This window comes from Protomyctophum bolini (genome assembly GCF_963924005.1).
Source record: "Protomyctophum bolini genome assembly, chromosome: 12".
Lineage (NCBI taxonomy): Eukaryota > Metazoa > Chordata > Actinopteri > Myctophiformes > Myctophidae > Protomyctophum > Protomyctophum bolini.
The window spans coordinates 34,755,696-34,776,122 of record NC_137873.1 but is presented as its reverse complement, the minus strand read 5'-3'; the positions used below and the strand labels follow the sequence as shown (position 1 = coordinate 34,776,122).

Here is a 20,427-nt window from a genome sequence, read left to right as displayed (position 1 = left end):
GGTGAAAGGAGTTGGCCTCATTAGGCCCACTGGCAGAGCCGCTACATACTAATTCCTACACGGGTTGTGTTTATAACCACGCCCCCGGCAAGTTAAGTTTACTGAGGTTAAGGTTAGGGTTAGAGTTAGGTTTAGGTATAGTTTTCTTGAGGTTAAGGTTAGGGTTAGTGTTAGGTTTAGGCTGTCAATCACAGCGACTGGCCAATCACAGCGCGTCGAATGCACAACCCGTGTAGTCTTTGGTATGTCGCGGCAGAGTCTGGCCCAGGTGAAAGGGGTTGGCCTCATTAGGCCCACTGGCAGAGCCTGACCAGAGCCTTTTGTGGTGGTTCTGGACAACCGTGGGTCCGACCGACTCGATACCGGGCACTGCACTCCCTGCGGGGGTGTGGAACGCGTTACACACACACACACACACACACACACACACACACACACACACACGCAAACAGAGACATGGGACATTTATAGTAGGGGGGGGGTCCCAAAATCCCAAAATCCCCTCAGGCAGAGGGGTCGCGAGACATGGCCAAAGCAAAGCATTTCAGGGGGTCCCTATAGCCAAAAACGTTAAGAACCCCTGGATTAGGCTATACTCACATCTGTTTCTTAGGACTACAAAGGAAAAATCTTGATGGCACCGTTGCACAAAAGCATTTGACTGAGTTTTAAGGTATAAAGGCATGGCATAGATAGAGGAAACCAAATGGGGAGATATAGTGTTTTCTTGAGAGTGGAAATTGCTTTGAATGTTGTTTATTTCTGAATAGACGCTAAGCTGTATATTTGTTCTCACTTCCCAAGGACAAATTCACTCTTGTATACCTTTTTAATGGCACATTTGCAATATAAGTGTGTTATGCAGCACTGTGTACCCTATATAAAATCCCCTTTGGGTTCTCATGCAATGACCTTTAGCATCTGTTACAGGCCCAAGGTTATTTACCTGAAAGCCGTGTGCTGTACTTTTCTATTGCTATACATCTGAGGGGTGGCCTGATGCTAATAATACCAGCGTGATTGAGCATGGCTCTATTTAAGGACAGTTCAGCTGCTGTATGCTACATTCTTTCTTGCTTTAATTGGATTAGGGACAAGGCTATCTTGTTTTGTTTGGGTCCTCCATTAGATTTCTTTCCCCCTTTGGTAACTATGTTTACAAAGGTTCTATATTAAAATCTCTCCCATTTCATTGAGGTCTACAAAGGTTCAGATTATAATTTTTGTTCTCACAGGTTTGATTAATTTCCTGTTTTATAACCACCAACATTCTTTTTTTTAATATATGTTGGTTCTGGTCAAAGATATTGGTAGTTGCTACCACAGTCTAACCTGCAGTGTATAGAGGTGTACAGAAAAAGTGAAATCTTCACCGGTACTGACGCACATCAGCATGTTTCCTTGAGCATACAGCTTCTGACGCGCTGTCTATGACCTTGTCATCAGACTCTGACATCTTTCTCTTTCTGGAAACAATCTTCTCTGATGATCAGAGGCAAGGCCGCAAGGGAATACAAAAGAGACATCATCTACTACATATTTACACATAGCATGTGTAGCAGTATGGGCGTTGACTTCTACTCTGCCCATCCTCCTACCAGTAATCAGGAAGCTGATTGCTTGCAGTATTTAAGCAGCACACACTCTGCCTGTGTTAGATTCTCCTCAGTCAGTGTGTGTGTTCCCGAACAGAGCTGGCCCTTTGGGCTTCAGCATGCCACGCAGTCCCACAGCATGTGTCATGAAGGACCCTTCATGACAATTATCCCTCAAACAAGGCTGGCCTAATGGGCTTCAGTATTGTTGGTTTCATTATGCCCAAGCCAGGTAAGCCTCTCTCGTGCCTGCAGTCAGTGTATTGTTGACTAGAGTTACTGTATGGTCATGAAATTGACCGGTTGTCTCTTGCTTTGTAGTCTGTGTGCTACCGTCCGTCTCTGCACGGACAGCACCCCCCCTCTCGGGTTGTCTACCCCTTGTGTGCCTGGAGGCTGCCTGTGCATCCTGCCCCTAAATTAGTGGTAGGTTTGTTTGTGTAGATGTTCCTTGTTGTGTAATATAATTGATTAACTTAACTTACGCCTTATTGAAATGGCCTGGTAACACTGCGGCTTGTGTTTCCAGGGCTTGGTGAAAGGAAGCCACGCTGCTGTTTTGCCTTGCCTGAATAATCGCTCAACACTGATCAATCACTGATCCACTAATCAAAGGAAGAAACATTATAATTATGTATGAACTGGGAATGTTCTATTGGACCCGGTTTATGGAGACCTGTGTAACCCTGTGTTGTCTGGATGCTCATTAATGTGTTTTCATTGTTCTCTCTTTGCTAGTTCCGGTGCTGAGGCCTCCGGGTCTGGACCAGGCGACGCCCGTCCCAGTGGTAGTGGTATCCCCTTCCCTTTTTGGTGTGCCTTGAGTTTGTTTTTGTTGTGTTCTGTGGTTTGGGTTGCCACTGCCCTGGGCGGGTTAGCTGGTCCCCTGTCCCCCTGGTAACCCTCAGCACCAGTCCGTAATTCTGAAGTACTTTAATACAGTTTTACCCTCTTTATGTCCAAGGAACCTCATGATATTCTACCTAAAGTAACTGAATAAAGCTTTGTACTTTTGTTAATTTAATGTACAACGAATCTGTGAGTCATAAGTAACTCGGGTGTCAATCAGATCTTTTAACTATTTCCTGGGGTGCAATTCCCCAGGTGGCGTAGTTGGCTATATCAATTCATACCGCCATGCCACAATTATTTAAAAGAGCGCTCACAGAAGCTGTACGTGGTCAATTAGAAGCACACAATTAGAAGCACACTAACAAAGGTGATGGAGCATATTGCACCTCCACTCTAGCCCAGGTGCTGGACAAAAGGCAGTACAAGAGGAAAAAAATAGTGTCCGCAACACCGGTATGAAAACTCTGCTCCACTGGTTTATTTGATTCAATCCAATTAGAAGCAAGGCCACAGACACAGGCACAGTTGTACTGAAAATGAGGACTTCAGAGATCTCTCCGGTGCAGACTCCTAACAATAATGACCCACACAATCTACTTGATTCGCAAAATATCAGGCTCGTATTTTGTTTCGGATTAATATCCGTTGGCTGCTCATATTCATATCGGGGACATTTTCCCATTGTATTTTGAAAACAAATATTTATAGGCTCGATTGGATCACTGTGTATTGCCTCATAACATTAATGATATTGCTGTAGAGGTTATAAACTTCTTCAGCTTACACGTGAGATAATTCATTGTGGAAACTGAATTGAAATTAAGGGAACAGTTTCATTAATTAAATCTGATTTGTGTCATATATATATATATATATAATGTTATATAAAAGTGTTTGATCAATGTTTTATATTGAGCTACGATCTCATTGTACAATGACACAATGACACGCTCGATATAAAACAGACTACAGTTGCTCCGAGAGTGAGGTCTAGCCAACATACTGCCATTGATTAAATGAGCTGTGTGTGTGTTTTTCCCATGAAAGGTTAACTGTAAACCAGGCTTGGCTATATAGGCTGTTGTTAACCTACACTGCATCCTCCCTTCTCAATGGAGTATTGTCTGTTCTATTCTTCTCCAAGTAGGATATAGACAATAGAGTACAGCCTACAGTAAAAAAAAATAAGCCTAATGATGATGATGTCACTGGTGGACGGGTTTCTGAACTGACAGCCCTCTTGAGAGACACAGACTGAGTAGGAAGGAACAAAATGTGGTATTTTATCATGAACATTATAGTGAGGAGTGGACCAATTAAATGAAGATGACCACTTGAAAAGTGGTCCTTTAAAATTAATTGCAGTCTTCAAATAACTGCCATTTCAATTAAATGACATGAAAAGGTTTGAGAACCACTGGCCTGTAGACAGGTTATAAACTGACCGATAAGTAGTAGCCTATTTTGACAGACAGAGAATTGGCACTTTCTGGCACGAGCCTGTGCACTTATGTGGATTCACGCGCAGCTGTGCTGATTGGCCTGCAGGATCTTGTTAAACAGTTGAAGTCCGCTGTGAGAGAGATGCTCCATTCACAATCACGCTGAGAGAGAGACAGAGAGAGAGAGAGCAGTCAGCTTGGTGTCCACTCTTCCTGGACCAATTATAGGCTATCTTTGGAACAGCTGGCAGCTTTCGCGTTTCGCCATGGATGCTACAATTTACCAAATCCTTTTTGGAGAGTTTGGCGACCCAAACTGTAGTTTGATAGATGCTTTCCAAGATACTTTTTACGAAAACGCGTCCCTCTTATTTATGAACCCTGACGGTAAGCTGTCATTCATTGCGTGTTTCTTTTGTGGACGTTTTAGAGAGCTATAGGCTATATGTTTTTGCACCGTTTCAGTGCATTCAGAGCTAATATAAGCGTATTGATTGCTTCCCCCCCCAAAGGTGCTTATTATTGCAATGCCACGACCGATGAGATCGGAACGTGCTGGCCACGGAGCAGCGCCGGGCGCGTCATGGAGAGACCGTGTCCAGAGTACATCAACGGCGTCAAGTACAATACAACAAGTAAGTTGCTCCGCGCGCATCTTTTTTGGAATGCTTTGAGGGAGCATTAGGCAGGCTATGCTCTACTCTCACAAAATCAATCCTGCAATTTGCAAATAATAAGTAACGCAATCTGAGTTGATTTGACAGACAGTCAAATGTGGTTCGTCCATCAATACTACTAGCCTACTACTACTACTACTAATAATAATAATAGCCTAAAAAAAATATTATATTAATTATCAATAACAATAATGGGAGGTCCTCCCAAATTATTCAATTAAAGCTGCTAAATTGTCCAGTTTAAGTTTAAAAGGGTGTAACAAAAACAAAGAAAAAAATCACACCCATGTGAAGTGAGTGGCGCTGTTATCATGTACATCGCCATACATCATTGCGTCCTCAGCTTCGTCTTCAATGTTTGTATTCAAATTTGTCAATGGCATGTTTGTGTCGGGACAAAGTTTGTGTTTACACGCACTGTGACGCACACTAAAAGCTGGACATATATAAGATATATAATTTAATTACATTATTGGCCGCAGTTCGGTGGTGCCAGGCTATGCAATAAATTGTCTGGTGAGAGGCAGTTCATATTGTCACTTACCTGAATTTACATGTACTTTTTTTATTATGTTGTCAATGTGTTAGTTTCCCACCCCAGACCCCACCTATAGCTACCCCTTACAGTTCACAGAGTATATGCCTACAGAGATGATGGGCTTGTGCTAGTCGTTATGACTATGGCTCATGCATGCAGAAACCATTTCTGACATGCTGTGTTGTGTTGTGCTGCGTTAGTGTCTGTGTTGGTCTGAGATGTCATGTTTACTTCCTCTGACTTTCTGCATGCGTTGCTGGATAGTATGCTACAGTATGAGTGTGCTGCACGTGAGATTACTATATGTGACTGGATAATTATGCAAATCTGCTGCCAAAATGACAATTGAGTCAGATATAACTGAATTAGATCACATGTTGTGTTGCATGTCAATATTGTGACCGGAGGCTGAGAACAAATTCACATCCAAGAGCAGGACTTTAAACTTGCACTTTTTACTCAGACAAACCAAGAGGAAAAGAAATGTCAGGGTCAAATAAATAAACCAAACGCTGAATATTGAAAACAGATCGTGCATAAGTTCAAACATTCCTTATTTACAGCGTTAATCGCATGCATGTGCACTTTAAGAATCCTTAACAAAGAATAATGATAAATGCCTCGTATAATTTTGCTTATATGCTATTTAGGATTGTCATAGCGTATGTATGATCATGGACTATATTTACACAACAGTCATATTGTTTTGCAACGTTATACAACATACATCTGGTGGACGTTGACGGGAGTGCTACACATTTTCAGGTTAAACTTCGACAGCATATATTGCAACATGCAGTATATGCAACATGCATAAACTTTTGCAACATGCAAATGGGTTTCTGGTGGCATAATTTATAAGCTATGCAAATTCCATGACCATCTTTGAGCTGTGATCTTAATAGCCTTCATCTGTTTGGATAGCGGAGAACTCGCTGGGGCGAAAATTCATCATCAATGTCTTCATCGTTATGCTAACATGTTGTCTCCATCAGTGTAGTTAGTATGTCAAACCCACAGATGTTATAGTTAATTTCCAAAGTGATCAAATTATTTTGTGCAATGAAATGGTCAGCTAAATAATGATAACTAGAAAAAGTGCCCCTCGGGGCACAGGTCTCCACCAGGGCAGGTCAGGTTGTGGCCTCCTGATGGCGCTATAATAGGCCAATGTGAAAAGGGTGCCATTTCTTCATACGCCTTTGATGGCAATTGGATGATTTGAGGCATTTTGTTCCAAAAATGTGTTTTGCAAAAATCAACCTGTTGGTGGCGCTATAACAGGCCAATGTGAAAAGGGTGGGATTTATTCCTCAGCCTAGTAAGAAAATGTTTGAAAGATTTCACGTAAATTGCATGCTGCGTTCATGATTTCAGGCTTTTGTTCAAAACGGGCCAATCTTGCAAACTTTGAAAGCCAATTATAGCTAATTAGGATGGAATATGAAATATCAGACAGATCCTGAAAAACAAACTCTCTCCCCATGCCTTCGGCCTGGTGGAGACAAAAAGGCGAATAATGTGAAGAATACCAATGAAAAGTAGGCCTACCATTTCAGGATATTGTTTACTAATGAATTACATTGTTTCGGTACTTTGGTGTTTAAACTTTTAGCATTCCTACTTTCTCTAGTGTTAACTCTAAACAACTATCCTCTCTCTATCTATCTCTCTCTCTCTCTCTCTCTCTCTCTCTCTCTTTCAAATCAATGCAATTTAAATGAAGGTGAAGTAAAACCAAAATGCACTAAATCGCGGTGACTTGGTAAATTGGTGAGTTCTCCAGTCCGGATACCATCTGTTTTACATATGGTTATAGTAAGACATTTTTAATTTGTCCATGATTTAACTTAACTTTACCAAATATGCTACTTAACTGTTCACTATCTCGGTGAGTGATTCTAAAGCGTTATTCATAGTCTAATATTTTCGGTGGTGAGGTGACCACCGAACTACAACATGACATCACGAGCTGCGGTGAAGAGCAAACCACCGCCACCACTCCAGCCCTTCTCTCTGTTTTTACTCACCACCGCTCAACGTTAGTTCAGCTCCGGTGGTCACCTCACCACCGGAGCGGTGGTCACCTCACCACCGAAAATCCAGACTATGAATGAGCCTTAAGGTTACACCGTCAAGAGTTCTTTATTGATTTCCATTTGCTTAAGTAATTTCACTGCATGTGTTCATGAAGGTCTTTCAGTGCACATCCAAATACACACACAACAATACAATCTTGTGAATCACAGAAGCTATAACTTTGCATTAATCGCCGCAGCACAGAGCAATATTTCCCACCACAGACTCGTAGTAACCTTACGTCAGTCAGGGTCACCAGAATTTCCACATCGGAGGAGAGTCTGGAAACCAGACCGGCATTGTCTGTAGGCCAATCAGAGGCGCGGGGGGGGGGGGGGTCCATGATGTGGTTATCCTTGTCTTACTACTGTATTCAGGATGAACGCAAACACAAGCAAACAAAAGGCAATATGAAACAGAACAGTTCTAGGCTAAGAATATCTCCCAACAAACTTTTTATTACATTACAAATTTACAGTAGACCTAAACACTGACATTGTTCTGCTTTTCAAATGGCTTCCGTGAGAATCCTCAGGGCAGTAAGGGGTTACATTCTGTAACATTGTACCAGTATATTAGAACAATAGGTCAAACCCAGGGATAACAGGGACTGTAATGGGCCATTATTCTATAGCCAGAGTAGTTGTACCGTTAAGCATAATGCTTGACCTTAATGAGTGTTTCAGTAACCCTGTCAAATGAACAGCTAAGTGGGCTTAATGTTAGGGAATTGTGTATTTTACAGTCACTTAAAGTCCAAGCCAAGGTTTCACACAGATCCGCATGGCCCCATCAGGTGTGCGGGGCTATAAATTGCCATTTCCATTTCGTTCGACATATAAATGATGAATGCCTGTGAAGTGCCTTGATAAGAGGCATATGCATTTTTAAACCACCCCTGTGTCCTCCTTTTGCGAGTGTTCATCCAGTTCAACGGTTTATAGAAGATGCACTTCATCGTATTTGCTGTATGTGTCACAAGGTCATTCAGTGTCTGGGCCTCGGGGGCCTTACTGTGTCACCCAACCTCTGCTCTGGGCTAGCAGGATAAACACATCAAACAGATCAAACAGACCTCAGTGTCTCTATATCACTGCAGGTTCCCAAACAATGGGTGGGACCTATTTGTGGGTCGCAGAACCAGTCCCTTTATTTCTATTTTTGTTTTCTACTTTTATTATTATTATTAAAAGGAGATATAGACAAGTTTCCTGTGTTTGTACAAAACGTCAAAGTCGTACGATTTGTCACACATTGCGTTACCGCAGTGAAATTTGTTCTCCGCATTTGACCCATCTCTTTGAGCGGTGAGCGATGCCGCGCTCGGGAATAATTTGATTAGTCGATTTGAATCATTTGATGCTGAGTGCCAAGCAGGGAGGCACTGGGTCCCATCTTTGGTATGACCCGGCCCGGGGATCGAACCCCGACCTCCCAGTTTCAGGGCGGACACTCTAACCACAAGGGCACTGTCTGGTCAGTGAGAAGTCAGTGATGTTTCCAAACAGTCACAAATGAGGAAGTGGGCGGCGGAGGCAGAGACCGAGCTCTCGACTCAAAGTATTAATTATTCTCTTTTATTTGTGCATATCAAATATATATTGCCCCCTGAAATACCCCAGCCACTACAGCATCGTTCATGTGGACTTCTCTGTCCAAGGTTATTCATTGCAATGATCAAAATTGCTATAATGATCTAGTATCATCATAGCGACGGTGACTGGCTTTCAAGCTGGCTGGTGACAGACTCACTATAGCGAGTAGCGACTTCCACCATTTCAACACATATACAACCCACTTCACATGAGCGATATTGATGTAACCGGGGGATTTGGTGTGTGTGTGGGGGGGGGGTCCGACGTTCTGTGACTTCTGTCAGATCCTCCGAGTTCTCCCCAGGGTGCAATCGGTTTGTGTGAGGGCTGAGGGGTGCTTGCTGCTGCTGCTGCTTTCACACCACCGAGACCAGGTGATTATATTATTCAATAAATAATCATAAACATACTATTTCACATGAACAATGTTGGTAAAACTAAGATATGGGGATGTATACAATATATATATATATACGGTATATATATTATTCATTGCAATCGCACCGCGTTTTCATTATAAAACTGCTGTGCTGGGTTGAACATACTTGCGCTGCAATTGGCTTAAAGTTTAAAACCCCCGAGGCGACATCCCGAGCAGTAAACACTAGTGGATATAAACAGCCTATAGACCGATTCACAGAGGGTTTCCTGGGTGCGGCCATTACTGAGGTGTACCATTAAGCGCAACAGCACTGATTAGCTACACCTGGCCTACGGAGCACCTGCTCCATGGATTACACCTCAGTAATGGCCGCGCCCAGGGCACCCCTCTGTGAATCGGTCTATAGGGAGCCAAAGGGAGAGTGTGTTGTTGCAGGACACCTCAGCATCATAATATAGGGGAAGATAGAGGGAAGAAAGGCCAACAAAATAGATTTATATGTTACATTTTGGCTTAAAACTACATATATCACCTTTAAAAACATTTAAGTAAAAAATGTTCATGAATTAAAAACAGAGATTTTCAGAGATTTCATGAAGAAAGCAAAGAAAAATCTAAGAAATGCCATGAATTAGGAAAAAAATGTTTATGAAGTAGTGAAAATAGTTTATTTTTACAAGTTTGGGTCCCCAGGAAAAATCTTATTTCTCTTTTGGGTCACATGCTAAAAAGTTTTGGAATCACTGCTCTATATGACCCGGAAGTTCCAGACCCACAGGAATGTGCCCAGGGTGCCAGCCCGGCCATTACCGGCCCGGTAATGCATTTGCATTTGATTGCATTATTGGCTTTCGTTTATTCTGTTTTTTGTTTACTTCGTTTGTAAATAATTGTAATAATGTTTTTTCCTCGTGATGTTTTCTCTTCTAAATGGACACTTGGTGTCTTTGCGTGACTTGTAGTTCACTGAGAACTACAACTCCCATGAGTTATCATTCAAATTGAAATGTTTTGACATAGGTGTGATCAATCATCCAATCAAGTGATGAACATATATTCTGTCCTATGTCACTTTTTGATTATGCCTGAAGAAGGTCAGTAGACCCAAAGCTTGCTAAATAAATACATTGATTGTGCGCAGATCTTAGTGCGCAGAGCTTTACTTAATTTTTTTCTCATGTTCCCTTTGTGGCTCCAGCACCTCTCTTAAGTTTTTTCAGTGGATGAGCGGTGGTTCTTTTTCCATCAATATTCATTTTAAAATATCTTACTGTAGACAAGTGGAGGGCATAATTTTAAAGGGTGAGTTGTCTAGTTCAATTAAAAAAGAAAAAAAAAAGTTTCTCTCATACCACTGTGGATATTTTGCCATCTATAAATAGCATGGTCAGTCATGACCAATCTGACCAATCCATCTAAAACTGCCGATATCTCTTTAGTGGAACATGATAGAATCTCATATTTATTTTGGATAAAATTAGACATTCTAAGTTGTAACGCATATTTTGATACATACCATGTTTACATAGTCCAACCAGAACCTTGTCTATTCATGCATGTATCTCAAAAATCAGTTATGAAGAAAAACACAGTTTTGATAAAAACACATCCAAGGACATTGTTTTGATATGACTTGGTGCCCATGATATGTATCAAAATATAGACTTGAAGGTATACTGTCTTATAAAAAATGTTTTAGTTCTTACCATCTACCATTACAGAGTAAATCACAGTTGAACCTCGCTTAGTCATACCATAAACACTCACAATAGTGAACAAATAGCCACGACAGGTATAACTCTCATTTAATTTTTTATGACTACTAACATAATAAAATTATAATAAATTAATAATATAATAAGTTGGTCATTAACCAACACATAGGTGAACACATACTGTAGGTGAACACATAGGTGAACACACGGACACGGACATTGCTGTTCCTTGGAGTGGTTGCACCACTCAAAAATAACACATTTTACAGGCATCTAGACTCCTTGCAAGGTGCAATCTCAAATAACACATTCAGGCCTCCACCAAGTGAAGATTCTACTGTATGAATCTGAAGATCTTGAAGTCGCTATATGCTGAGGCTGCTGACAAAAAAGTGCTTGAGTTTGCATGAGCTGAGCTAAATAACTATAAATCACTGCAGGACACTTGTGACTGCAACTAATTAAATCACTTGTGACTCTGTTTCAAAATGGAGCAGTAATGTGCTGTGCTCAACACTGACAATAATTATACTAAACAAGTTAACAACATGTTGCCCTTTTGGAAGGAAAGTGTGAGAGTTAGTCAGTGAGTAGTCTCTCAAGACAGACAGGCGCTGTTTTCCCGAAAGTTTGACGATGGGATTCTCAGATTGGTTAGTGAGAGATACTCCAAAAGTGGTCACTGCACATTCTGAATGAATACTGCATACAGTACATCTTGTTATGCTTCCACCACCGTGTATTTCACTGAGCATCCATTTGTTGTCTCTGCCAGGCGGAAGGCGTGGCCGAGACTTTCTATAGGCCTACGTGAAACTGTGCACACACACTCCCGAGACATCTTTCACATCTGTCTGTTATAGCAGCACCATATTACTCTTTTTCCCTCTCTCTTTTTGACTATAGCCTATTACTACAGATTTTGTGTGAACATCATGCAAATCGGTACACAGTATCTCTATATAGTCATGTGATCAAGTGATGTGTGATTTGGCTTCCAAAGTTTTCAGGAGTCGTCTGTTTTGAACAAAATGGCTCAATGCCGTGAAACCTTGCAGGCACATTATTCCATTAGAGGGCAAGACTTCCTGAACTTCTCAGGCTGCAACCTCCCAAGATAATGATATTAGACCCACCCTGACAAGCATACAAATTGTAGGCATTACATTTAGTTTGACTCGGTTCCACAGATAAACATGGTGAAAATAGCCAAACTACAACAAGCTCACAACGCTTCGCACTGCCTGTTAGGCACAGAATTCCACACATCGTGAATGCAGTGCCCGATTGCTGGGAGACTTTGCACATTCCCACTATTAAACCCAAGGTGGAATCTCCATCCCAAAATGTTCTAATCTCCTTATGTTTGCGCTATACTAGCCCAGGCCACTATAATAGCCCGCTTGTACAATCTCCTACAGATTTGGTCAAAAACTCACAAATCAACAATGTAGGAATCCTGTGCTCTGAGGAGCTCTCTTTTCTACTCATATTTTTTCACTTGCAAATTAATGTGTATTAACTCAGTAACATTCTAACATTATTTGATTTACTAATGAATCTTCATTCTTCTCACACAATTTCACACTTAGATTATGAGAACATTGCTTCAGAGTGAGTCAAGATGTGCTATACGTGGCAGTAATAGTGGAAGGCCTGCCTTATAGATTGTTGTCATTGATGCATGCAAATGCGGTGTAATCATTATGAACATCAATTATTAACATAACTATGCATGGATGAGCCTGTGTTATATAGAGTTTATTGCTTCATTTGCAAACACAGTGAGAGTCAGGGTGACCTAATAAGCTCATGCAGGGTGAGATTTGCTGGGGCTGAGGGCGGGTATATATGCCGGATATGCCCTCCATTAATTAATTTATCTCCAGTGGGGATATGTTTTATCCGTGCTTCTGCTCAGACTGATTTCCTGAGTGTCTGATATGTTTTATATTGTTTTATAATAACCCAATTTAACAATATAATAAAACATGTATGTTAAAATGTGTCAACATTTCTCTATCTATCAAAAAAGAGAAAAACCTTCCAAGGAAGGGACTGCACACTCCAGGGAACAGAGACGGACAACTTACTGCATCAAACTTATTTATTAGCACGACGCGTTTCGCCGTGAGCTTCGTCAGGTGCTATTCTCTATATATCTTTCAACATAAAACAAGGTATTTATGTTCAAAAATAGCATATCAACAACTTCACAAATATGCGTTATTTAATTTTTTACAAATCAAACCCAATGTTTGAAATTGTATTTAGGACTACTAAAGGATAAATTAAGTATAATGTCAAGTCTTTTTTGGTCCCGGTTCTGTAGTAAACGCCAAATATGCAAATCAAGTAGAACTGCAAAGATGGGGGAGAATCCGCTATGGCGACCCCTGATAATTAATCACAGAAAGAAGTAAAGCTAAATTGCACCAATGTGTCTTTTATTACTACAATCGCCAAGTATGGCACATGCACCATTGACATGACCAAAACAAGTGAGCCGGACAAACAAGTTGACACAACCCAAAGGCGGGTTGTGTCATTAGAAAGCCTACTTTCCCTATTGGAAGCACTCTGAGCCCCCCAACACACGTATAAAAGGTAGTTTTTGGCCAAAAGGGGATTCTTTTAGTTACTTTTAGTTACTCCACTGCACCCTCTACCGATATTGCCAAGAGAAAACCCTCATACAGAATATTTTCCCTCCGGTGAAAAAAAATCCCTTTTTGGCCAAAAAAGTACCTTTTATACGTGTGGTGGTTTCCACTAGGGAAAGTAGGCTTTCTGATGACACAACCCGCCTTTGTATTGGTAGGAAGCAAAAACGTAGTTTTTATTTACGCTAAAGATGAGAGGCTGGTCTGCTTATATGCGAGCCCCGGAACTCATTGGTAGCATAGCTCTAAAAGCAACGCATTAGAGCTAGGTACCAGAGCTAGTCCAAAACCACTTTTCAGGAAGCGGAAAAAATAACCAGTTACAGTGACTTCCATTCAGTTATTTAGTCACAGTTCCTATTTATATTTTTCATTGGTTAACATAATTTATGAAACCCACAGGCAAGCTCAAACACTTTACAGATGCTGCTCATTCCAAGAAATACAACCACTGAATGAAGTCAAAACACAGTTAATTTACAAGCTTGTTTTAAAAGCAATTGGATGGCAGATAATGTGTGCACCACAGAGCACTCCTTTCTACTGTGGTTATTTATTCATGTATTAAATAAACATCCATTTCCATGCATTTTTTTCTGTTTGTTTTTCCTTAATCTTTATGAATTAATAGAACACAAACGGCCCGTGATCTTTTAGAGTGGTTCCTAAGTGTTTCCCCTACCAGTCAAATTAGCACCACATCACAATAGAAGTAGCCCCAAGGGCACTTTTAACAAAAAGCAGGATAAACATACTCACAGGGCTGGACCGGTCGAGTCCCACCACAACCAGCGCGCAGATAGCAGAAACTCTACCGCCCGCTCCGTCGAGGCACACACAAACAAACAAGCCCTAATACCACCACTTTCACAGAACAACATAAATGATACAAACCAACAGACAACTAACGTGTGTTGCTCTCACAAGAATGCTGGCAAAAGGAATTCAAGGTAGAAGAGGGTTTATTTGCCACTCACTTTGCCTGCCTGTCAAAATAATAATAATACAATTAGTTGGAAGGTCTTCTTACTATTAAAGGGTGGTCCTTTAATAGTGCATATACAGACATAGGATTTCCCCCTTTCACATACTGTAAGTGACCTAATGCCTCTGTCGTGTCGAAGCCTGCAGGCTTGAGTCAGCCGTTGAGAGCCGCTGAGTCTCTCGACTCTCATGCGTGCAACCTCAGGGCCCCTTGCCACTGACCCAATGATCATATAAACGTCGCTGTCGGGCAGAATCCTTATTGCATCTCCATGTTTCACACCATATTGCTCTTCTTGCATCTTTGTGTTGCGTTCTCCAACTGTCTCCTGTAGGCTGTTTCATGGCTGTATCGGTGAATTTATTTAGCTCTTCCTGAGATTGCGTTAGCTCTCTCTCTCTCTCTCTCTCTCTCTCTCTCTCTCTCTCTCTCTCTCCCACTTGTTTATTTTTAACCATGATCATTCTACTCCATTTTAAAAATGTATTATTTGTGTATAAAGCCCACCACCATGGGCTGGCACCACCCTACGTGAGCCTATAGCTCCTATAGAGGAACGGCTATAGGCCACTTATAGGTCAACAGATCAGGGGCTCCTCAAGGTTCCATGTACAAAGTTAAAAGTGATCGAGCCTTTTCGATTGCCGCTCCAAATCCGTGGAACAACCTACCCTTAATTATTAGGTCTGCACCCTTTTTGGACATTTTTTAAAAGCAAACTGAAAACACACATGTTCTCCCAGGCCTGTGAAAGCTTACATGGAGACCTTGGTTGTACACTGTTTAATGTTTTATTTTGATGTGTTGTATGATATGTGATGCTTTGGTGTACAGCACTTTGGTCAGACGACGTTGGCTGCTTTATAAGTGACTTGACTTGACTTGACTAATGCGAGACATTATTCTGTTCATGCGGGATGATGTGGAACAAACTTGATGACTACATGCCGGCATTCCGACATACCGCCATTTCGGCAGGAGTTTCGACAATTCCTTGTGTACAGGGTTTGATGAGGGCCCAGGTAGGGCCAGGCCTTAATGGTGTAGTGAAATGAAAAATATGTTTTACACACATTTAGACCATGGTCATCGTAGTATAGGAGTATATGGATCATTCTGGGTAGTGAGACTATACAATCTGCATGACCTGTGAGCCGTACAGCAGTTTCGTTTTTGGCAGCAAATTTAGATTTTAGTTTTAGTCATGGTCTCTTGAATAGTTTTCACTTAGTTTTAGTCACATTTTGATGCCGTCGTAATGACTGTTAACGTTTTTACACTTGCTGAAAATAGCAGATCTACAAGCTCACAACGCGTCGCAGCGCCACACTTTGTGAGCTTGTAGATCTGCTGACAATGCACTGTGCTTGACTACTTGATTTTGGAATTGGAACTTGGAACATTGACTTAGGTCACATTCTCACCTAATACTTCGGTGCGAATGGGCGGAGAAGTTGGGATTCTTGCATATTTCATTTGCTGTGGTTTGCCTTCACACTGTCTGTGTCAAACGCAGCAAGGAAACGCAGCAGGGAATTGTATCAATGTGTTCACTTCATAAACTATAGCCTACACAGTGAAATCTATGGTGTTAAAATTATACTCATAACGTGCATGTGTCGTGCCGTCGGGGACTGGACCTCCACCTCTCTCTCTCTCTCTCTCTCTCTCTCTCTCACCCTCTCTCCGCACACATCCTTTGGGCATAGACTCTAGAGGCATACTGAGCACAGACAGACAGACTATTCTGTAGGCTAAACTGCAGTGTTTTTTATGCGTTTCCTTAAGCAATTGATTAATGTACTCGACCACATGGGCTTCTGTCTCCTCATTCGACCACGTCTATCCACAGTAAACAAGACATCTTTGTGCTGCGTAAAATATGCCTTCTCCGTCTCCTCACCCGCCACATTGTTTGCTTCATGTCCTTTGTTTGCTGCGGATTGCATTCACACCTGCACCGAATCGTAATCAAGTGCGATTGGAAGCAAAGGGAAACCCCCGTTTTTGGTCGGAGCAAACGAAGCGCACTTAATGACAATGTGCAGCAGGATTCGTTTTAATCGCAGTAAAGCTTTCTGGTGTGAAAGTCACCTTACATTGGATAATTTGATTGTTTAGGTCAGGGGTTTTCAACCTTTTTATACCAAGTACCACCACAGGATATATCTGGCTCTCCAAGTACCACCATAATAACTGATGTTAAAATACAGGAGTGTAATACCTGCCTCATCCTATTCAGCTATTAACACAAGAGGAAAATGTAATTTATACCTTTTTTTTTAATTCCCAAGCCAATTTTGCTGCTGCTAAAACGGTCTAATTAGTCTAATTAGCACAACTGATAATATTTCTAATGTGATGAATCCATCCTCAAATCTTCTATTAACGGCTAGGTGTGCTGTCATGCTCATTTCAACACAACTGGAGAGCCTATTTCAACCAATTGCGTGGTTAGAAGAACTAATTAGTTCTACTAACCAAGCTAGAAATATAAATATTTCATTCTACCTTTTGTCTTTTTTGGGCGACTCCTCTGAGTACCACCAGAGGGGGGGGCTCAAGTACCACTAGTGGTACTAGTACCAGTGGTTGGGAACCTCTGGTTTAGGTGATACACATTTGTGGATACCAAGTAGATCTTATAAAGACAGGTTTATAGTGTGTGGTTGCATTATACTATAGTATAGTATTATCTATGTAGTTGTAGATGGTCTACTCCACCGGCCAAAGGCGTGGCCTTCACAATTCCAAGTTCCTTTTCACTCTACTTAAGTTGTCAATGCTTAATTGAAACCAAATATAGTTTAATCCAATCCTCTGTATACCATTTTAGAAAAAGACAGATAGATGACATGTTAAGATCAATTAGACTCTAAGATATAGGAGCCATCTACATCAGGGGTGCTCACACTTTTTTGACTTGTGAGCTACTTTCAAAATGACCACCAATGTTTTGCTGGAAATAGTTATACCTGAGTAGGGGCTTTGGAAGAGCGGTGCTGGCATTACATAATAAGACAGAGGGGGGAAATTGGTAGTGTTTTCTTTATTTTTTAAAACAGTAGGCTGACAGGAAATGAGGAGAGAGATGAGGGGGTGACATGCAGTAAAGGCCGTCGGGATCGGGAGTCGAACCCGCGGCATACTGCCAGACTGGATTACCAGCCATGCACGGCCCGCTGAGCCATGCACGGCCCAGGCCTGTTTTCTTGTATATAACTTTGTAATGTAAGGCCCTGTGCCAGATGGTATGCTTGATCTGAACAAATATGGAAATTAGCCTACTACTAGTCTCGTGTAAGCCAGACAACTATTCTACAATCTTCGAATGCTAGTCTGGAAGTACACCTCCCAAAATCGGAGTAAGGAAGCTTCCATTTCCATTCACGAAAATATATTTTAAAATATCTTTAGATCTTCCCCCCCCCATTTCCATTTCAGGCCTACGTTTGTACAGTACGAAGTCCAACATGTCATGATTCAAATTGTCAGTCTCCTCTCTAGAACAACTGTGACAGGTCTTTACATAAGTGCACACAAAAGGTGTCCATGTTTGTTCAGAAGTTCCCAAGCGAAAATCTAATTTAAGTTGAGTAAAAATACGTCTAATTATGGGTGGTTGGAGTGTTTTCATTTAAGGAGTATAAGGCATCTAGCTAAGAGAGTGGTAAAGGGCATAATTCTATTAAGATGGGAACACCAAACAGGGCTGGTATGAGGGCTGAGTGGGACTTCCCCATATGACACAATATATGGGATTTAAAAATATCTGTCCAAGAACCTATAGTAAGCGAGGACAGGACCAAAACATTATGAGTTACACAATGTTATTGTCCAGATCGGTTGCATATACATCATTTATACCAGAGAATTCACAAAAGACACTACGCATATTGACAAGAAAGAGACACTATAGTGTCCGCATATTGAAAGAGACAGCTGAGAAAGTGGTACAGTCAGCTGGGGGCATTAAGCACACTGTGGCCTAGGCGTCCTTGAGGGAGTTCCAAGGGTTTCCCCAGCTAAATGACAGTTATAGGAACCATAATGGACCCTTATGGGTCTGTAGAGAGCGTAGAGACCCTTATGGGTCTACTCTGTAGAGAGTGTACAAATGGCTCAGAGTTAAATTAACTTTGATGTTTACAATGTACTGTACATTGCCGTCCCAGAGATAGAAATGCCATTAAATGGGGGACCGTAGCCTAATTCAGGTCAAACTGGGGGGCCCTTGAAATGACAGGGGGCCCCCCATATTGACACTTAAGTTATTAGCCTGCAGACCCCCCCCATTTGTAAATATATGCCAAGGACCCCCCCCCCCCCCATAAGAGAAGGCTCTAGCAGTGATTTTCAACCATTTAAAGAGGAGATGCAATTGTGTGAATAAATGGTAGGATGGAGGCTAATCATTGCTAATCATTGCCCCATACATACTAACCTGTTGGACTCATCTCTGCCTTTCCGTTGATATAGAATTATGCATTCACAATAAGTATGCATCGTCGACGTGATTAGCCTTTCATTCACAAAGATGATGAGCCTCTATTCACATGCACCTACTCTTAAAAATAATGAGATGATGATGAGATGACGGATAAGCCCTCCATCCATTCACACAATTTGCACCTCAGACGTCATCTTATACTGGCGTACTGTGGCGTCCTCAATTGTGCGGCGGTGAATGGCAGACCTCCCTTTATTCACTTACAACGGTCCCTCCCTTTGTACTGGCATCCTCACTTTTGCGGTCACTATACTAACATTGTTAGTTATACTATATATTAGACAGTGGACTCATACACACTATTCACACACATTGTGAATAGTGTATGTACCATTGTGGCGATGGATGAGAGGATAGAGAGCATTGCAAGCTTTTGTACATAATAATATTTTTTTAAATATGCTCACTATGTAATGTTTTGATTGTGCAGGTGCTGAACCCAAAATAACAAACCCAAAATAACCACAGATCAAAGGATAATTCATAGGCTTCCCTTCAGAGACTTCATTTTTGGCATCCGCCTGAGTGACATTTGTGCAGAAAGCTCTTCCTTCTGTCCTCTTCAAGTGAGTAGCTTGTAGTGAACAAGTGAATGACTTCAGAAATAGTCTAGGAGAAAAACACATCAATATTTTATGTAGAATTGACAGAAATGGTTAGACAAATGCATTATGACACATGGATAATATATAGAGTATGAGAGACAAAGAGGCATTTTTTGAGGTAAGTGGCAGAGGAGGTGGGCGATGTTGGCAGGGGTCTAAACCAAAGGCTAATTTCATGTTTCTTTCATTTTTAATAAGGCATGTCAAGTCATTCGTCTATGCCTGTGGAGTCTTGCCATTGTTTTGTAGTTTTCTTGCATTCTTAACAAGCCCTTATCAAGGACTATTATGCAAATTTGCAATTGCAATTTGACCTATTTTTCAGGAATATGACATTATTCATGATGTTGTTGGTGAATAGAGTAGCTTAATCATGTGTAATGTACAGATGGTTAGTCAGAGATGTAAGTAATGCTTAACCCTGCACCGCTGCCTGCCTCAAATTAGTTCTTCCTCGCTGGAGGAAGTAGTCACACACCCTGCTTTCCCATCAGTTCTGTCTGCGCCATCAGGACTTGCTTCACGAAGACAGTGTGATGTCACAGTAACGCAGGGAGACCAAAGGGCTTTTGCTGTGATATATGTCACAGTCTGACACTCTGTCAACTCTGGATCAACTGGTGAAACTTTTCCTTCTTTTGTACACTGTGCAAAGTGCACTGCTCCTGTGACTACAATAATCCACCAGACGCTGACTAAACACCGCTGACTAAAAAATATCCTGTTGGCATAGGTGCATTGTAAGAAAGAAAGAAGAATAGACTACGTAAACAAAATGTGGTGTACAGT

At 41.4% G+C, this 20,427-nt stretch overlaps 2 protein-coding genes across 2 annotated transcripts in view; both read left to right on the top strand.

Annotated features, from left to right (window-relative positions):
* LOC308326237 (E3 ubiquitin-protein ligase TRIM35-like) overlaps positions 1 to 2,419 on the top strand; it is a gene marked incomplete at both ends in the record, with an annotated part of 29,079 nt that extends 26,660 nt beyond the window's left edge. The window contains one exon of the mRNA XM_080779045.1: positions 2,334 to 2,419. Within this exon, the coding sequence (XP_080635171.1) occupies positions 2,334 to 2,419 (86 nt within the window). The remainder of the gene's footprint in view (positions 1 to 2,333) is intronic.
* Positions 2,420 to 4,155: 1,736 nt separating this feature from the next.
* Positions 4,156 to 20,427, top strand: part of LOC308325060 (corticotropin-releasing factor receptor 2) — a gene marked incomplete at both ends in the record, with an annotated part of 30,983 nt that continues 14,711 nt past the window's right edge. The window contains 2 exons of the mRNA XM_080777454.1: positions 4,156 to 4,276; positions 4,402 to 4,524. Of these exons, the coding sequence (XP_080633580.1) occupies positions 4,156 to 4,276; positions 4,402 to 4,524 (244 nt within the window). The remainder of the gene's footprint in view (positions 4,277 to 4,401; positions 4,525 to 20,427) is intronic.